The sequence below is a fragment of the Xenopus tropicalis genome, chromosome 6 (genome assembly GCF_000004195.4).
Source record: "Xenopus tropicalis strain Nigerian chromosome 6, UCB_Xtro_10.0, whole genome shotgun sequence".
NCBI lineage: Eukaryota > Metazoa > Chordata > Amphibia > Anura > Pipidae > Xenopus > Xenopus tropicalis.
Window position 1 is genome coordinate 4784515 of NC_030682.2, and position 17467 is coordinate 4801981.

Here is a 17467-nt window from a genome sequence, read left to right on the forward strand (position 1 = left end):
CTCTGGAGTTTGTTAACTGCATTGTTATTGGTCGGTTGCTGATAGGTCAGACGCAGATAAGGAAGTGAAACATGAGAGTAAGACCCGCCCCCTCCTCATTCGCCTGCAGTCACTGAGGGACACAGGGCCCCGCTGAGCTGCTTTTTAACCCTGTTTGAACTGCATTTCCATCTGATTTATGTAGAACTACATGTTTAATCTCAGAGTAGGGCTTGTGCCTTGGGTAGATATTTGTCTGGCAACCCTGTCACTCACCCCCCAAACTGCCCCCTTGGTTTCCCTGATTGGATAAACCCCTCCCTGTACAACATGTATTTATTGCACTAATATCAGAGGGGGGGCCCAAGCGCAGCCCCACAGGCAGCTTTATATGGTGGGTTTCTGTTCCTTGCTGTCAGGTTCTCCAGAGATGGAACCAAGGAGGTTAGAGGGGAAATGGGAGAATGAAGAGCCGGACACTGAGGAGCCTCTGCCCACAATAAAGAGGGAAATGGATCCCGTTCCTGGGGCCGGTGAGTAACGCTTTATATATATATATATATATATATATATATATATATATATATTTTTTTTTTTTTTTTTTAATAACACCAACATATATACATGGCAGTTACACGGCCCTGTCTCTCCCTTACTAGCAGGTTCCCCAGAGCCACAGCCAGAAATATTACTGATAAAGATAAAGGAAGAAGAACCGGACCCTGAGGACCATCAGAACCCAATGGAAAGCTCAGCAGCACCACTTACTGATGGGGGTAAGTAGCCAGGGAGTGAGTAACATCAGCACTGATACCAATTATACCCCTGCTGGTGCCAGGGGGGCAGGTATCAGTGTGAGTTCCCCCATAGGTACCACAGCAATCTATGGCAGAGCCGCCCATCAGATTTCTAGATCCCGGCTGGGCAGCTGGAGGGCACGGCTCACATGTTTCCCACTGGGAGTTATTTTCCCCCCTAACTTGCTGAGTGGCCATAGACTTATTTGAGTGGCACCACACAAGCCTAATGATTTAATAATCCCACCCACACTGGACATATGGGTCAGTCTCCCAGTAAGTGAAAAAGACCAACTGAAACTGAGTAACAACACACACTGGGATCTGAGCTTTTCCCTAGAAATAAGAGAGACAAGAAGTGATCCCTAGTGAGGATCCCAGCGGCACTATTGTGCCCATAGCAGGCAGCGCCAAGCGTTGGATCTGCTCTATTTTGGGGTTTCTGGCTACTGAAGTGAGGCAGCCTGATTTTTTAAAGAGAGATCATTGACCCTGCCCAGTGTGCAACATTGAGTTTTCCTGGGTAGATATTTGTCTGGCAACCCTGTCACTCACCTCCCAAACTGCCCCATTGGTTTCCCTGATTGGATAAACCCCTCCCTGTACAACATGTATTTATTGCACTAATATCAGAGGGGGGGCCCAAGCGCAGCCCCACAGGCAGCTTTATATGGTGGGTTTCTGTTCCTTGCTGTCAGGTTCTCCAGAGATGGAACCAAGGAGGTTAGAGGGGAAATGGGAGAATGAAGAGCCGGACACTGAGGAGCCTCTGCCCACAATAAAGAGGGAAATGGATCCCGTTCCTGGGGCCGGTGAGTAACGTTTCTGTAGGACACAGACCATCTGGTTACACAGAGCTCAGCTTTGCTGGGGGGACAGGAAGGGTTAAACCCCAGCAGGAGGTTCTGCCCTACAGACATAATTCCCAGTATAATTCCTTACTCCCAGCTTTACATGACAGTGCCCATTACTTACTGGCAGGTTCCCCAGAGCCACAACCAGAAATATTACAGATAAAGGAAGAAGAACCGGACTCTGAGGACCATCAGAACCAAATGGAAAGCTCAGCAGCGCCACTTACTGATGGGGGTAAGTAGCCAGTATTATTTTAGAGGGAAACTCTTCTACTTTATACTCGGTAAGGTGAGGCAGTTCCTTACTCCCAGCTTTACACGGCCCTGTCTCTCCCTTACTCCCAGCTTTACACGGCCCTGTCTCTCCCTTACTCCCAGCTTTACACGGCCCTGTCTCTCCCTTACTCCCAGCTTTACATGGCCCTGTCTCTCCCTTACTCCCAGCTTTACACGGCCCTGTCTCTCCCTTACTCCCAGCTTTACACGGCCCTGTCTCTCCCTTACTCCCAGCTTTACACGGCCCTGTCTCTCCCTTACTCCCAGCTTTACACGGCCCTGTCTCTCCCTTACTCCCAGCTTTACACGGCCCTGTCTCTCCCTTACTCCCAGCTTTACACGGCCCTGTCTCTCCCTTACTCCCAGCTTTACACGGCCCTGTCTCTCCCTTACTCCCAGCTTTACACGGCCCTGTCTCTCCCTTACTCCCAGCTTTACACGGCCCTGTCTCTCCCTTACTCCCAGCTTTACATGACAGTGCCCATTACTTACTGGCAGGTTCCCCAGAGCCACAACCAGAAATGTTACAGATTAAGAAAGAAGAACCGGACCCTGAGGACCATCAGACCCAAATGGAAAGCTCAGCAGCGCCACTTACTGATGGGGGTAAGTAGTCAGGGAGTGGGTGTATTACATCAGCATTGAGACCAATTATACCCCTGCTTGGGCAGTTATTTTGACTCCTTGGATACTGACCAACCATTTGTGTAATGCCATGCAAAGCCCTCCCCTTCTCTCTGCGACTTTGAATACCTCAAAGAGGTGCCTTCTGGGCATGCTCACTGCCGCTGCTCTGATTCAAATCACTCAGGCATGCCCAGTAGGCACTTCTTTGAGGTATTCAAAGTCGCAGAGAGAAGGAGGGCTCAGAAAGCAAAAAGAGGCAACACTAGACAAGTAAGTCAGTAAAAGAGCTGCAGTTCAGCTGCCTGTAATAGAGAAACAGAATAAATCTACATGCAGGGAGAAAGGTAAGTTATACTGGGGCTGTACAGAGTCAATTGTATGGGATTTTTTTTTTTTAAAAAAAAGGCTTAGTTATCCTTTAAAGGGAAAGTCAGTTTACATAAAAATCATCCCCTTTTCCAGAAACTTCTGTGCACATCAGTTTGAGTCTTCAGTTCCTTGTAATAATTATGTTAGAAAGTGGAGAGACATGAATTAGCCACAATCATAAACCAAAACAGCAAGTGCATTACTAATAGTGTGGGATCCATAAAAAAAATACTGTCCATAAAACAGTACCTGTACTTGATCCCAACTAAGATATAATTACCCCTTATTGGGGCAGAACAGCCCTATTGGGTTTATTTAATGGTTAAATGATTCCCTTTTCTCTGTAATAATAAAACAGTACCTGTACTTGATCCCAACTAAGATATAATTACCCCTTATTGGGGGCAGAACAGCCCTATTGGGTTTATTTAATGGTTAAATGATTCCCTTTTCTCTGTAATAATAAAACAGTACCTGTACTTGATCCCAACTAAGATATAATTACCCCTTATTGGGGCAGAACAGCCCTATTGGGTTTATTTAATGGTTAAATGATTCCCTTTTCTCTGTAATAATAAAACAGTACCTGTACTTGATCCCAACTAAGATATAATTACCCCTTATTGGGGCAGAACAGCCCTATTGGGTTTATTTAATGGTTAAATGATTCCCTTTTCTCTGTAATAATAAAACAGTACCTGTACTTGATCCCAACTAAGATATAATTACCCCTTATTGGGGGCAGAACAGCCCTATTGGGTTTATTTAATGGTTAAATGATTCCCTTTTCTCTGTAATAATAAAACAGTACCTGTACTTGATCCCAACTAAGATATAATTACCCCTTATTGGGGCAGAACAGCCCTATTGGGTTTATTTAATGGTTAAATGATTCCCTTTTCTCTGTAATAATAAAACAGTACCTGTACTTGATCCCAACTAAGATATAATTACCCCTTATTGGGGCAGAACAGCCCTATTGGGTTTATTTAATGGTTAAATGATTCCCTTTTCTCTGTAATAATAAAACAGTACCTGTACTTGATCCCAACTAAGATATAATTACCCCTTATTGGGGCAGAACAGCCCTATTGGGTTTATTTAATGGTTAAATTATTACTTTATCCAGAAAACCCCAGGTCAGGAGCATTCTGAATAACAGATCCCATACCTGTATAAACAAATAGTTGGGCATCAACCCCTTTGGAACTAATTGGAGAGTTCGGAAATACCATTAACCCCTGCTTCACTGAACTGATGCTATATTAAATGTATACATATATTCTAAGCCTGCAGTATTGGTTGATTTGGCTGCACAGAGGTTCAGTGGGAGTATTTCTGCCTTGCAGCGCTGGGGTCCTGGGTTCAATCCCAGCCAGGGCACAATCTGCAAGGAATATGTATGTTCTCCCTTTGTCTGTATGAGTTCCCTTCAGGTACTCTGGTTTATTCCTATACACCAAAACCATACAGGCAGGTTAACTGGCTTTTAACTAAACTGCCCATAGAGCTCCCCTGGGGCAGGGGCTAATGTGAATGATGTATAATCTCTGTAAAATGCTACAGGATTGTGTTAGTGGCTATTATGTCTTTTTTCATTAGTGTCTTGGTTGTTAAACAGGAAGTGGAACTAATGCTACTAGTTAGTTAGTAATTAGTGCTACTAATTAATAGTCATTTTAATCCTCACTCTAACATCAGGCACCATATTATATTCATCGTTGCCTACACACTGCTGGTTATTTAAAAAAAAAACAAAAAACAGTATGTTCCTATTAACAATGTGACTTATTGAGTGATTAAACTGTTTTGTACCCAATTTAGACTCTGCTGAACTGCCCAAACCAGAGACTGACTCGGAGTCCGGCACAAGAGATGGCGATTGCTTAACAAGCTCTGATGGATCAGGTTTTATCTGCAATAAGTGTGGGGAAACCTTCTCCGGGAATAGTCATCTTCTCGCTCACCTCTGTGGGACAGAAGAGGGAATTCCCCCTGGGGCGGAACCATTCACCTGTACAGAATGTGGGAAAAATTTTCCTGACAAGGGCACCCTTCACATGCATAAGAGAATCCATACAAGAGAGAAACCTTTCGCCTGTAAAGAATGTGGGAAAAGTTTTACTTTAAAAAGCTCCCTGCACCATCACAAAAGAATTCACACCGGGGAGAAACCATTCACCTGCAGAGAATGTGGGAAACGTTTTACTTCTAGAGGGCAACTTCAAAACCACAATTACATCCACACAGGAGTAAAACCATTCACCTGCACAGACTGTGGGAAAAGTTTTACTTCCAGAGGGCAACTTCAAAACCACCAATTTATTCACACAGGAGTGAAACCATTCACCTGTACCGAATGTGGGAAACAATGTTCTTCCAGAGGACAGCTTCGAAACCACCAATACGTTCACAACGGAGTGAAACCTTTCACCTGTACAGAATGTGGGAAAGGTTTTACTTCCAGAGGGCAACTTCGAAACCACCAAAACATTCACACAGGGGAGAAACCATTCACTTGTTCAGAATGTGGGAAACATTTTACTGACAAGAGCAACCTTCACAGGCATAAGAGAACTCACACAGGGGAGAAACCATATACCTGTACTGAATGTGGGAAAGGATTTACAGAAAAGAGACAACTTCAAAAGCACCAAATCTTTCACACAGAAGAAAAACCATTCATCTGTACAGAATGTGGGGAATGTTTTAAAGAAGAGGCACAACTTCAAAACCACCAAAACATTCACAAAGGACAGAAACCGTACTCCTGTTCAGAATGTGAGAAACGTTTTACTGACAAGAGCAACCTTCGCAGGCATAGGAGAATTCACACAGGGGAGAAACCATTCACCTGTACAGAGTGTGGGGAAGGTTTTAAAGAGAAGAGACAACTTCAGAAACATCAAAGCGTTCACACAGGAGAGAAACCATTCACCTGTACAGAATGTGGGAAACATTTTTCTGAGAAGGGCTCCCTTCAAAGGCACGAGAGAATGCACACTGGGGAGAAACCTTTCACCTGTACAGAATGTGGGAAAGGTTTTTATCAAAAGAGCAATCTCAAGTCACATGAAATAATTCACAGAAAGAAGCCTTTTCCATGTGTTCAATGTGGAAAAAGTTTTTGTGACCTGATAAAGCTTAGCATACACCAAGCTGATCATGTGGAGGAGAATGCCTTCAAATGCGAAATATGTGAGAAATATTTTTCTTGCAAGGCATATCTAAAAATCCATGAGAGAATTCACACAGGGGAGAAACCATTCAGCTGTACAGAGTGCGGGAAAAGCTTTTGTTTTGCATCTAGTTTTAAATTACATATGAGAAGTCACACAGGGGAGAAACCAGGTTCATGTGCGGGAAGTGGGAAAGGGTCATCTCAAAGGAGAAATAAAAAGGATCACAACAGAGAGAAATCATTAACCGCTAAACAATGTGGGGAGAATGGCTCTGTCTCTAGTTACCGCTATAGGCAGCAGAGAATTAGCACAGCAGAGAGAAAGTTCTCTTGTACAGACTGTGGGAAAGCCTTCTATGGAAAATGGAAACTTCAGAATCACCAAAAAATTCACACTGGGGAGAAACCATTCACCTGTACAGAGTGTGGGAGCAGATTTACTTATAAGGGAAACCTTCAAAGGCACCAAAGAATTCACACTGGAGAGAAACCCTTCTCCTGTAAAGAATGTGGGAAACAGTTTTCTGAAATGGGCTCCCTTCACAAACATAAGAAAGTTCACACTGGAGAGAAACCATACGCCTGTGCCGAATGCGGGAAATGTTTTACTGAGAAAAGCTCCCTTCGGGTACATGAACGAAGTCACACTGGGGAGAGGCCATTCTCCTGTGGCGAATGTGGGAAAAGCTTTTTCAAAATGGGCACCCTTCGCACACATAAAAAAATCCACACAGGAGAGAAACCATTCACCTGTACAGAATGTGGGAAAAGCTTTGTTGAAAGAAGCATTCTTCGTGTCCACGAGAGAATTCACACCGGAGAGAAACCATTCACCTGTACGGAATGTGGACTGAGTTTTACTAAGCGGGGCGTCCTTCAAGTACACCAAAGAATTCACACTGGAGAGAAACCATTCGCCTGTACAGAGTGCGGGAAAAGATTTTCAGAGATGGCAACGCTTCTAACTCACAAAAGAATTCACACCGGAGAGAAACCATTTACCTGTACAGAATGCGGGAAAAGATTTTCTGAAAAGGGAAGACTTCAAAGGCACCAAAGAATTCACACCGGGGAGAAACCCTATTCCTGCACGGAATGTGGGAAACGGTTTTCCGAAAGGAGCAATCTCAGCAAGCACGAAAGACTCCACGCTGGGGAGAAACCATTCAGCTGTACGGAATGAGGGACAAGTACCTTTTACAAATATGAAAAGCCGAATATGGGGGAGCCTCGTGTTACCCTAAGCGCTGGAAGATGGAGGCTTTACTATGTAATACTAATGACTACTGTCTGTGGCTAGAACTTTTTTAATGTTTTTATTTTGCAGTTTTAATGATAAAACAGGTCCAGTTATAGAAACGAAGTAAAGGAGTTACGTCAGATGATTAAAAACACTTCAGCTATAAAATGGTTTGGGCTTGTGATGGGCACGTGTGACTCCCAACTCCCCTCAGCTGGGGGAAATATTTAGTCCAATCGGTATAGGGCTAAGGGCGTGGCCGACCCCATCCTCCCTAACCTCATGCATTTGGGCTGATATTATAGAAGCTACTCGTGGCTCCTTAGTGAGTATGGGCGACTCACCCAATAAAATGGTTTGGGCAGTTAGGCCTCAACAATCTGCGGGGTATGGAACACTGACAGGGAGGTCTCGGGCCTCGTTTGGTGCTGGTCCATGGATTTCAGGATAGAGCCATTCTGGCTAATAAAAACCAGGTGATCTGGGGTCGCTGGATAGAATTTAATTTATTGTATAGATTTATTTTTGAAGATCGATCCTATCCATAGTGCAGAGATCCCTTCGCTCCGCAGAATCAAATCTCATTATCTAAAGCAGAAATCCCCGACCTGTTTTACCTCTCAGCCTGTAAAATGTGTCGGGGAGCCACACAAGCATGGAAGCCAAATAAGGGCTGTGATTGGCTATTGGGTAGCCCCATGTGGGCTGCTGGCCTGCAGGAGGCTCTGTTTGGCATAAAATGGTGTCTCTGGGCTTCCAAAACTTGCCTCCAAGCCAGAAATGTAATGAGCACCTACTATGAGGCCCCTGGGAGCAACACCCAAGGGGTTGGGGAGCAACATGGTGCCCCTGTGCTATTGGTTGAGCTAAAGAAACCAAGAATAAAAGAGAAGCAAAAGGGGGCGGGGCCCTTGTGTCAGAGGGAGGGAAATTGGTCGATAAAAGCAGAGATTCTAACCTGTTATTTTCCTTTAGTTTTGTCAGCTTGGACCCCATTCAGTTAAGGCTTCCGGTTTAATAGACCCAACTGTATTATTTAAAGGAGAAGGAAAGGCATTTGGGCATGTTACTGCCAATAGATTTGCCACATTAGTGCCCCCTAGAACCCTATATTTATTCTGCAGAAACCATTCCCATACCTGAGTAACAGCCCTAGAAGCTTTCTCCATTTGCTTAAGCTAGCAGCTGCCATTTTAGGTAGCTTCCTGCTGCAGCCGTTATAGCTGGGATCACACATTCCTAAGGGGGGGGGGAGGGAGTTATTAGCATTCTCATGGGAGGGGGAAAGGGGAGAGAGCTGCGCAGACTCTGGCCACGGGAATGAAGGCTGTTTCTGAGAGGGGAAATCAGATACCCTAACAACATGTTTACAAAAAAAATAGACAAGAAATCCTGTTTCTTTTGATAGAGGACTCAGCGTTTCTGTGAGTGCTTATGGCTGTATTTCTGATAAAGCTACTGAGTTTGTACCTTTCCTTCTCCTTTAAAGGGGTGGTTCACCTTTATATTAACTTTTTAATACTGTCCTTTATTATTTATTTTATATAGTTTATGAATGAATTTGCCTCCTTCGTTTGATTCTTTACGGCTGTCAAATGGGGGTCAGTGACCCCGGCAGCCAAACCCTATTGCTCTGTGAGGCTCCAGTTTTATTGTTATTGTTACTTTTTATTCCTTATCTTTCTATTCAGCCCCTCTCCTATTCATATTCCTGTCCCTTATTCAAACTGCTTGATGGTTGCTAAGGTAATTGGGCCCTAGCAACCTGATAGCGTCTGGAATTTCAAACTGTAGAGCTGCGGAACAAAAAGTGAAATAATTAAAAAACGACATATAATAAAAAGTGAAGACCAATTGCAAATTGTCTCAGTATATTACTCTCTACGTCATACTAATAGTTACCTGAAAGGTGAACATCCCCTCAAAACAGACATAATGATGAATTATTGAAATCATAATACAAAAATCACTACTTATTGTGACTTAATCAGCTAGAAATATGACTGATGTACCGTAACCCATACACACAAAGTCCTTTCTCTTATGAAGGGGCCCCTTGTGTTTAAAATCAGCTGATAAAGGCACGGGATCCATTATCCACAAACCCGTTATCCAGAAAGCTCCGAAGCATAGGACGGGCATATCCCATAGACTCCATTTTAAAGGACATGTAAACCCTACATATTCCTACCATGTAAATAAGTAGGGTACATCAGATAGCTAGAGCAGAGTTTCCATGGGAACCAGTAGTGCCGTCTCTTAATTGGCTCGTAGATTGGAGGAGGGTGTGTTTAGTAACCTGAGCTGAGAAGAACTGAGCATGCCCAGTACCCGGCAGCCCAAGGATCCCTCCTGAGGGAGGGGCCAAGTGCTTTGGAGAAGAAGGAACCCTAATCGATTGGATGCAGCAACCTCACTATTAACCTTTTAATAACCAGAGTGGCGGGTATTGAAAGATTTCAAAGAGGCCGTTCACTGATTACATTTTTTTTGTGGGGAGTTTCCACGTCCTTTTAATGAAATAATTCTAATTTTTAAAAAATTGATTTAGTTTTCCTTTGTAATAATAAAACAGTACCTTGTACAACGGAGATAAAATAAATCCTTATTGGGGGCAGAACAGTCCTGTTGGGTTTAAATAACGTTTAAATCGTTTTAAGTAGACTTAAGGTATGGAGATCCCTTATCCAGAAAGCCCCAGGTCCCGAGCGTTCTGGATAATAGGTCCCATACCTGTGCATAAGTAAAATAAAACATTTCCACAAGTCAGTGGTTTGAAGGGAAGTCTCTGGTTAGTGTATTTAGCCTTTTATATCCAACTGAAACTTTCGGTATATAATAGAATGGCTAATTCTAAGCAACTTTTCAATTGGTCTTTTTTTATTTTTGAATGATTGTTTTTGAATGATTTGCCCCCTTACACTTTCCAGCTTTCAAATGGGGGTCACTGACCCCGGCAGCTAAAAACCGATTGCTCTGTGAGGCTACAAATATGACTCATTTTTCTGTTCAGGTTCTCTCCTATAAATGTACCAGTCTCTCATTCAAACCATTCCCTGGTTGCTAAGGTAATTTGAACATAGCAACCAGATAACTGCTGAAATTCCAAACTAGAGAGTTGCTGACATAAAAGTGAAATTATTGATAAAATACAAAAAAAGCCTCTTTCCCGGTGGCTCTCAGTACAGGCACTGTGGGATAGGAACCAATCAGCAGCTAGGCTGACCTGATAGGGAACTGAAGCCTGTCTGTGCTTGTGTGACTGCAGGGCTGTGATTGGCTCTCCCCCTCCTACTGTGCTTCTGGCAGGGACCGTTAGGACACGCCCACCCCTCATGTGAAACCCAGACAGGGACCTGAGAGGATCTATAGGGAGCTCCAATAAAGGGGCCATTGTTACAGATAGGGTTAATGTTTAGCCCAAAGGGAAACCAGCACCGGATATTATTCATAATTGCCTACAGGGTTAGGGGTTTCCCATTAGTACAATAGGTACTGGTTTCAGTCGTTTGACTCAGAACTTACACTGAAGTCACAGGGGGAATAGGAACCTCCCTGCCACAAGGCAAGTGACCCAGGAATGAATCGAGGAATTAGCGCTGCCGTTCCAGGCCCACCAATCACAGACAGGAGAGATCTCGGCATCAGACACAGTCTAACAGAAGTCTCCTTGGCAATCTCAATCCCAAACTGCTCATAAACATTATCAGGACTTCTACCCCTTCCAATCATACGCTGACTTGTGTGAATATAAAATATATTATATAATAGGTTATTATTACAGCATTCCCTTCACTGGGGAACCCCTGAAACACAGGTTTGTTCCACCTCCTCACCCTTCCAAGCAACATGGTCTCTTCCATCACCCAATAATACTGGTCAGGGCCGGCACAGTGCCAAGCGATAGAGGCCCCAGCAGCACCCCATTCAGAAAGGACTGATTGCTGCTGAGTGCAACTGTACAGAAGCGCATAGAGTGGATCAAAAAACATTTTTTTAAATAAAAATGGCTTTAGACTCAACTCACTACAGGGAAAAGCACTGTGTCTGCAAATGAGCCCAGTTGTGTTCCCCTGTATTATCCTGCCAAGGGCCCTCTGGTAACTTAAAGAGGCAAATTTCCATTTATTAAACGTTGAGTCTATCAGCCGGGCCCTCGTAGTTTATGTGGAGAAAGGGATGGGGTGTCGTTGAACTACACTTCTCAGCTGCAAAATCAGGATTTAATGATGCCAGAGGTTATTAACCCCGTAATATATTGGTTTACACATAAAGAGTCCGTACTCACATTAAGTACAAGGTGTCAGATGAGGTAAATTAGTTGCAGCAATAATTAGTAGCAGAGCAGGACACACGGGCGCCGCTGGCAGATGGATTTGCTACGCTTTGTGCTGGGTCCCCTCAAGCTGAAACCCCAAGTACTAACCCATGTCCCCTTGCTTGCAGGGTCCCTTTATTCCCCCAGGAGAGCCCCCCCCCCCCCCAATCTATCACTCCTATTAGCAGTACTGCATAACTACCCCCTGCCTTACATTCCTAGGGGCTCAATTGTGTAACATCTGCCCTGTCTGGCACTTTGCATCTGGGTGTGGGCAAATAGCCCCAGGCTCTGCACTCCTTACTGTCCCCACCTTGTGTGGCATTCTGGGGTGCAGAAAGGGGACCCTGCCAGGCAGTAAGGAGAGTGTACAGTCAGCAGCAGCATATACCCAGCATGCACTGCTCTCAGCCACTCACTCACTGTCAGTTCTATTCAGTAACAAGTAGAAAGCAGTAAAACTCTGCAGGCAGATCCACTGAGCTCTGTAATCCCATTTCCCTTTATTCTGGTGCCCACATGCGGCTGCTCCTGCACTGCCAGCTCTCCTGATCTGCATCTGCCCACCAGCAATATGGCCGCCTCTCTGGGGCAGGGACAACTCTGAGAGGGAAGCCATTGTTTGATTGGTCTGAAACCGAACCAGCTCATTGGCTAAAGGGCGGAGCTGCCTTCCCAGGGGGAGGGGCGAGAGATCTTTGTGCTTCTGTGTTTACCCAGACCGGATAGAGGGAAAGGCTGAACCCTTCCTGTAACTGCCTTATTCTGTGTCCCTGGGCTGCTGGGTAAGTGATTTTCCCTCTCCCTCCTCCTCCTCCTCCTCCTCCTCCTCCCTCCTGCACTGTCTGTGGGACTGGGGGTTAATCCCGCTGCAGGGGCCGATAGAGAGGGGCGGCTGTGGGACTGGGGGTTAATCCCGCTGCAGGGGCTGATAGAGAGGGGCGGCTGTGGGACTGGGGGTTAATCCCGCTGCAGGGGCTGATAGAGAGGGGCGGCTGTGGGACTGGGGGTTAATCCCGCTGCAGGGGCCGATAGAGAGGGGCGGCTGTGGGACTGGGGGTTAATCCCGCTGCAGGGGCTGATAGAGAGGGGCGGCTGTGGGACTGGGGGTTAATCCCGCTGCAGGGGCTGATAGAGAGGGGCGGCTGTGGGACTGGGGGTTAATCCCGCTGCAGGGGCTGATAGAGAGGGGCGGCTGTGGGACTGGGGGTTAATCCTGCTGCAGGGGCTGATAGAGAGGGGCGGCTGTGGGACTGGGGGTTAATCCCGCTGCAGGGGCTGATAGAGAGGGGCGGCTGTGGGACTGGGGGTTAATCCCGCTGCAGGGGCCGATAGAGAGGGGCGGCTGTGGGACTGGGGGTTAATCCCGCTGCAGGGGCTGATAGAGAGGGGCGGCTGTGGGACTGGGGGTTAATCCCGCTGCAGGGGCTGATAGAGAGGGGCAGTTTACTGATTGGATAAACCCCTCCCTGTACAACATGTATTTATTGCACTAATATCAGAGGGGGGGCCCAAGCGCAGCCCCACAGGCAGCTTTATATGGTGGGTTTCTGTTCCTTGCTGTCAGGTTCTCCAGAGATGGAACCAAGGAGGTTAGAGGGGAAATGGGAGAATGAAGAGCCGGACACTGAGGAGCCTCTGCCCACAATAAAGAGGGAAATGGATCCCGTTCCTGGGGCCGGTGAGTAACGTTTCTGTAGGACACAGACCATCTGGTTACACAGAGCTCAGCTTTGCTGGGGGGACAGGAAGGGTTAAACCCCAGCAGGAGGTTCTGCCCTACAGACATAATTCCCAGTATAATTCCTTACTCCCAGCTTTACATGACAGTGCCCATTACTTACTGGCAGGTTCCCCAGAGCCACAACCAGAAATGTTACAGATAAAGAAAGAAGAACCGGACCCTGAGGACCATCAGACCCCAATGGAAAGCTCAGCAGCGCCACTTACTGATGGGGGTAAGTAGCCGGTATTCATTTAGTGTTCAGTAAATTAGAGGGAGACCCTTCTGCTTTATACTCAGTAAGGTGAAGCAGTTCCTTAGCCCATGGGCAAACTGAGTGTTTCCTACAGGCTCAGAGAAGCGGATCTGCTCCCTTATGCAGGCATTTTTGGGCCGACCTCTACTCCGCTCCACGTACCTGCACTCAAACTGAAGCTGTACTTTCCGGTGCAGGTAAATGGAGCTGCGTAAGGGAGCAGATCTACTTCTATGAACCTGCAGAAAAAACACAGACTGAGAGAAGCAGAGTAAATGCTCCATGTGCCCATGGCCTTAAGGTCCCCATACACGGCCCATGGCCTTAAGGTCCCCATACACGGCCCATGGCCTTAAGGTCCCCATACACGGCCCATGGCCTTAAGGTCCCCATACTCGGCAGCTTATCGGCCCGTGTAGGGGCAGAAACGAGCGGACTGGCCGACCAATATCTGGCCAATTTCAGGTTAGAAAATCCCGTCGGATCGGGGACCGCATCGGCTCGTTGATGCGGTCCCCGAACCGACTGCCCCATTGCTGCGTGCAGAATTCGATCGTTTGGCCCCAGGGCCAAACGATCGAATTCACCTACATGCCTCCCCGACATCACCAAGCGAGCGGATCTGCCCGTGTATGGCCAGCTTTACTCCCAGCTTTACACGGCCCTGTCTCTCCCTTACTCCCAGCTTTACACGGCCCTGTCTCTCCCTTACTCCCAGCTTTACGCGGCCCTGTCTCTCCCTTACTCCCAGCTTTACGCGGCCCTGTCTCTCCCTTACTCCCAGCTTTACACGGCCCTGTCTCTCCCTTACTCCCAGCTTTACACGGCCCTGTCTCTCCCTTACTCCCAGCTTTACACGGCCCTGTCTCTCCCTTACTCCCAGCTTTACACGGCCCTGTCTCTCCCTTACTCCCAGCTTTACACGGCCCTGTCTCTCCCTTACTCCCAGCTTTACACGGCCCTGTCTCTCCCTTACTCCCAGCTTTACACGGCCCTGTCTCTCCCTTACTCCCAGCTTTACACGGCCCTGTCTGTCCCTTACTCCCAGCTTTACACGGCCCTGTCTCTCCCTTACTCCCAGCTTTACACGGCCCTGTCTCTTTTTTACTGGCAGCTTCCCTAGAGCCACAGCCAGAAATATTCCAGGTAAAGATAAAGGAAGAAGAACCGGACCCTGAGGACCATCAGACCCCAATGGAAAGCTCAGCAGCGCCACTTACTGATGGGGGTAAGTAGCCAGGGAGTGAGTAACATCAGCACTGATACCAATTATACCCCTGCTGGTGCCAGGGGGGCAGGTATCAGTGTGAGTTCCCCCATAGGTACCACAGCAATCTATGGCAGAGCTGCCCGTCGGCTTTGTAGACTTTACCTGCGTAGATGGAAGTCACAGCTCAAATGTTCCCTCACTAGATCTACTTGTGTGACATATGGGTCAGTCTCCCAGTAAGTGAAAAAAGCCAAAGACCAACTGAAACTGAGTAACAACACACACTGGGATCTGAGCTTTTCCCTAGAAATAAGAGAGACAAGAAGTGATCCCTAGTGAGGATCCCAGCGGCACTATTGTGCCCATAGCAGGCAGCGCCAAGCGTTTATGATGATGTTTCAGTGCTGCCAGATAGTTCCCCATTGGGCACCAGTGTAAGGTAGGTACCAGTTGGGAGGGGAAGCCATGTTATAGGCGCAGTGCGTTCCTACACTGTGAGCCTCACATGCTACATGGTGGGTGGCGTTTGACTGAAACCCACTATCTCTTCTTTGGACCCATGTTTGCCGTATATACAGGTAACTACTCCCCCTCTGGGTATCCACTTTACATGCAGTGTAGCTCCCTATGCCATAAATAGGATGCCTAAAGCTCTTACAATTAATGATCGAATTAGCCTGATATTGCCCGTAGGTGGGCACATTGGGACAAGATCTGCTCGTTTGGTGACTTTATGTTTAATGCTATAATCTTCACAATACTAATTAATCATTTTATTTGTTGTACAGATTAGATTTCATTTATAGTCATTTTCATTCCACATCATTGCTGACATGATATGGGCATATTCATATAACTATATGTCCCCTCAGCTCTCTCCTGTTTGTTGTTATTAGGGGGGTACATGAAGGCGGAACCCAATTTAGACTCTGCTGAACTGCCCAAACCAGAGACTGACTCGGAGTCCGGCACAAGAGATGGCGATTGCTTAACAAGCTCTGATGGATCAGGTTTTATCTGCTATAAGTGTGGGGAAACCTTCACTGTGAATAGCCATCTTCTCGCCCACCTCTGTGGGACACACGGGAGAACTCACAAAGGGATAGAAGCTTCTACATGCACGGAATGTGGGAAACGTTTCACTGATAAGAGCACCCTTCAGCGGCACAAGAGAATTCACACAGGGGAGAAACCATTCACCTGCACGGAATGCGGGAAAAGCTTTTCTCAGAAAACCAATCTTGTGATGCACGAAATGATTCACAAACACAAGCCCTATTCTTGCAGCGACTGTGAGAAAAGGTTTTCTAACCCGGAGAAGCTTCAGGTGCACCAGGCAGTTCACGTGGGGGAGAACTCTTTTAAATGTAAAGTATGTGGGAAATGTTTTTCTCGCAAAGACAATCTTAAAACCCACGAGAGGATTCACACAGGGGAGAAACCATTCACCTGCACAGAATGTGGGAAAAGCTTCTCTTTCATCACTAGTTTTATCCGACACATGAGAATTCACACAGGGGAGAAACCATATTCATGTGCAGACTGCGGGAAACAATTCTCTCAAAAAAGCTACATTCAGATTCATCAGAAAATTCACACCAGAGAGAAAACGTGCCCCTCTGCAGAATCCAGGGGAAATGTTTCGGTAAAGGCCAGTGTTCAACGGAATCACACCGGGGAGAAACCTTTCACCTGTTCGGAATGTGGGAAACGTTTCTCTTTAAGCAGTTACCTCCATAGACATCAGAGACTTCACACGGGGGAGGGTCTGTTTACTTGTACGGAATGTGGGAAAGCATTCTATGGAAAATGGCAACTGCGAAATCACCAGAATATTCACACCGGGGAGAAACCATTCACCTGCACAGAATGTGGGAAAACCTTTACTAGAAAAGGCACCCTTCGCATGCACCAGAAGATTCACACGGGGGAGAATCTTTTCACCTGTACAGAATGCGGGAAACAATTTACTGAAAAGGGAAAGCTTCATACGCACCAAAGGATTCACACAGGGGAGAAACCATTCACCTGTACAGAATGTGGCAAAAGCTTTGCCGAAAAAGGCACTCTTCGCATACACGAAAGGATTCACACCGGGGAGAAACCATTCACCTGTACAGAATGTGGGAGAAGCTTCGCTGAAAAGGGCTCCCTGCGCAAACACAAAAGAACTCACACTGGGGAGAAACCCTTCACCTGTAGAGAATGACCGGAAAGGTTTTATTTGGAAACTACCCTTTACAAACACACAATAATGCAAATCTCTGCTAGTAGGTCTTATATAATACTAAACATTACTTACATTCTTGGCTAGAAAATGGTTTCGGCTTATTATGTTACTGGATGGACATTCCATTTGGCCAGTGAAGGCTCACCCTTGCTGATTGATACCTAATCATTATCAGAATTATGAACTTATTTATTAGTGAAAATTAGAAATGGCTTAAGGGTCAGTGAAGTATTTTTCATAGAATAAATAAACTTAAGGGATTCATTCATGATACTTATGGGGCTGTTTATCTCTAAATGACACTGTTACACAGCAAATAATTCCCTCTGCCATTTAACCTTTTATTCTTCAACCAACAAATGTATTTGTAGCTGTAATATTGGTGTGTAGGCGCCATCTCAGTGCCT

General features: G+C 46.2%; 4 protein-coding genes across 7 annotated transcripts in view; all 4 read left to right on the forward strand.

Annotated features, from left to right (window-relative positions):
* LOC101733242 (oocyte zinc finger protein XlCOF6-like) overlaps positions 1-17467 on the forward strand; it is a 255372-nt gene that overhangs the window by 171648 nt on the left and 66257 nt on the right. The window lies entirely within an intron of this gene.
* Positions 1-17467, forward strand: part of LOC101732837 (oocyte zinc finger protein XlCOF6) — a 148509-nt gene that overhangs the window by 92373 nt on the left and 38669 nt on the right. The window contains exons 6-8 of the mRNA XM_031904331.1: positions 642-755; positions 2405-2512; positions 14735-14848. Coding sequence (XP_031760191.1) covers positions 642-755; positions 2405-2512; positions 14735-14848 — 336 coding nt within the window. The remainder of the gene's footprint in view (positions 1-641; positions 756-2404; positions 2513-14734; positions 14849-17467) is intronic.
* On the forward strand, positions 475-7825 carry LOC108647919 (zinc finger protein 850-like). The gene is made up of 3 exons (XM_031904203.1): positions 475-512; positions 1758-1865; positions 4727-7825. Exons 1-3 carry the CDS (start codon positions 491-493, stop codon positions 7264-7266), a joined length of 2670 nt encoding a protein of 889 aa, XP_031760063.1. The 5' UTR covers positions 475-490; the 3' UTR covers positions 7267-7825.
* LOC101732725 (gastrula zinc finger protein XlCGF26.1-like) lies at positions 12041-17333 on the forward strand. 3 transcript variants are annotated; one of them, XM_018095089.2, is made up of 2 exons: positions 12041-12426; positions 15727-17333. In XM_018095089.2, the coding sequence occupies exon 2, from the start codon at positions 15735-15737 to the stop codon at positions 17037-17039; it is 1305 nt and encodes a 434-aa protein (XP_017950578.1). In that variant the 5' UTR covers positions 12041-12426; positions 15727-15734; the 3' UTR covers positions 17040-17333. The 3 variants fall into 3 exon arrangements, with proteins under 3 accessions (XP_017950578.1, XP_031760138.1, XP_031760137.1); XM_031904278.1 differs by lacking the exon at positions 12041-12426 and adding an exon at positions 13288-13322; XM_031904277.1 differs by lacking the exon at positions 12041-12426 and adding an exon at positions 13565-13599.

What these genes read in the sequence shown, in the direction of transcription:
- LOC101732725 (XM_031904277.1), top strand. Translation starts at nt 13,566, where the DNA reads ATGGAAAGCTCAGCAGCGCCACTTACTGATGGGG. An exon ending in AGCGCCACTTACTGATGGGG is followed by an intron (nt 13,600 to 15,726) that starts GTAAGTAGCCGG and finishes TGTTGTTATTAG; the next exon opens with GGGGGTACATGAAGGCGGAA.
- LOC108647919 (XM_031904203.1), top strand. Translation starts at nt 491, where the DNA reads ATGGATCCCGTTCCTGGGGCCG. An exon ending in GGATCCCGTTCCTGGGGCCG is followed by an intron (nt 513 to 1,757) that starts GTGAGTAACGCT and finishes ACTTACTGGCAG; the next exon opens with GTTCCCCAGAGCCACAACCA. An exon ending in AGCGCCACTTACTGATGGGG is followed by an intron (nt 1,866 to 4,726) that starts GTAAGTAGCCAG and finishes TACCCAATTTAG; the next exon opens with ACTCTGCTGAACTGCCCAAA.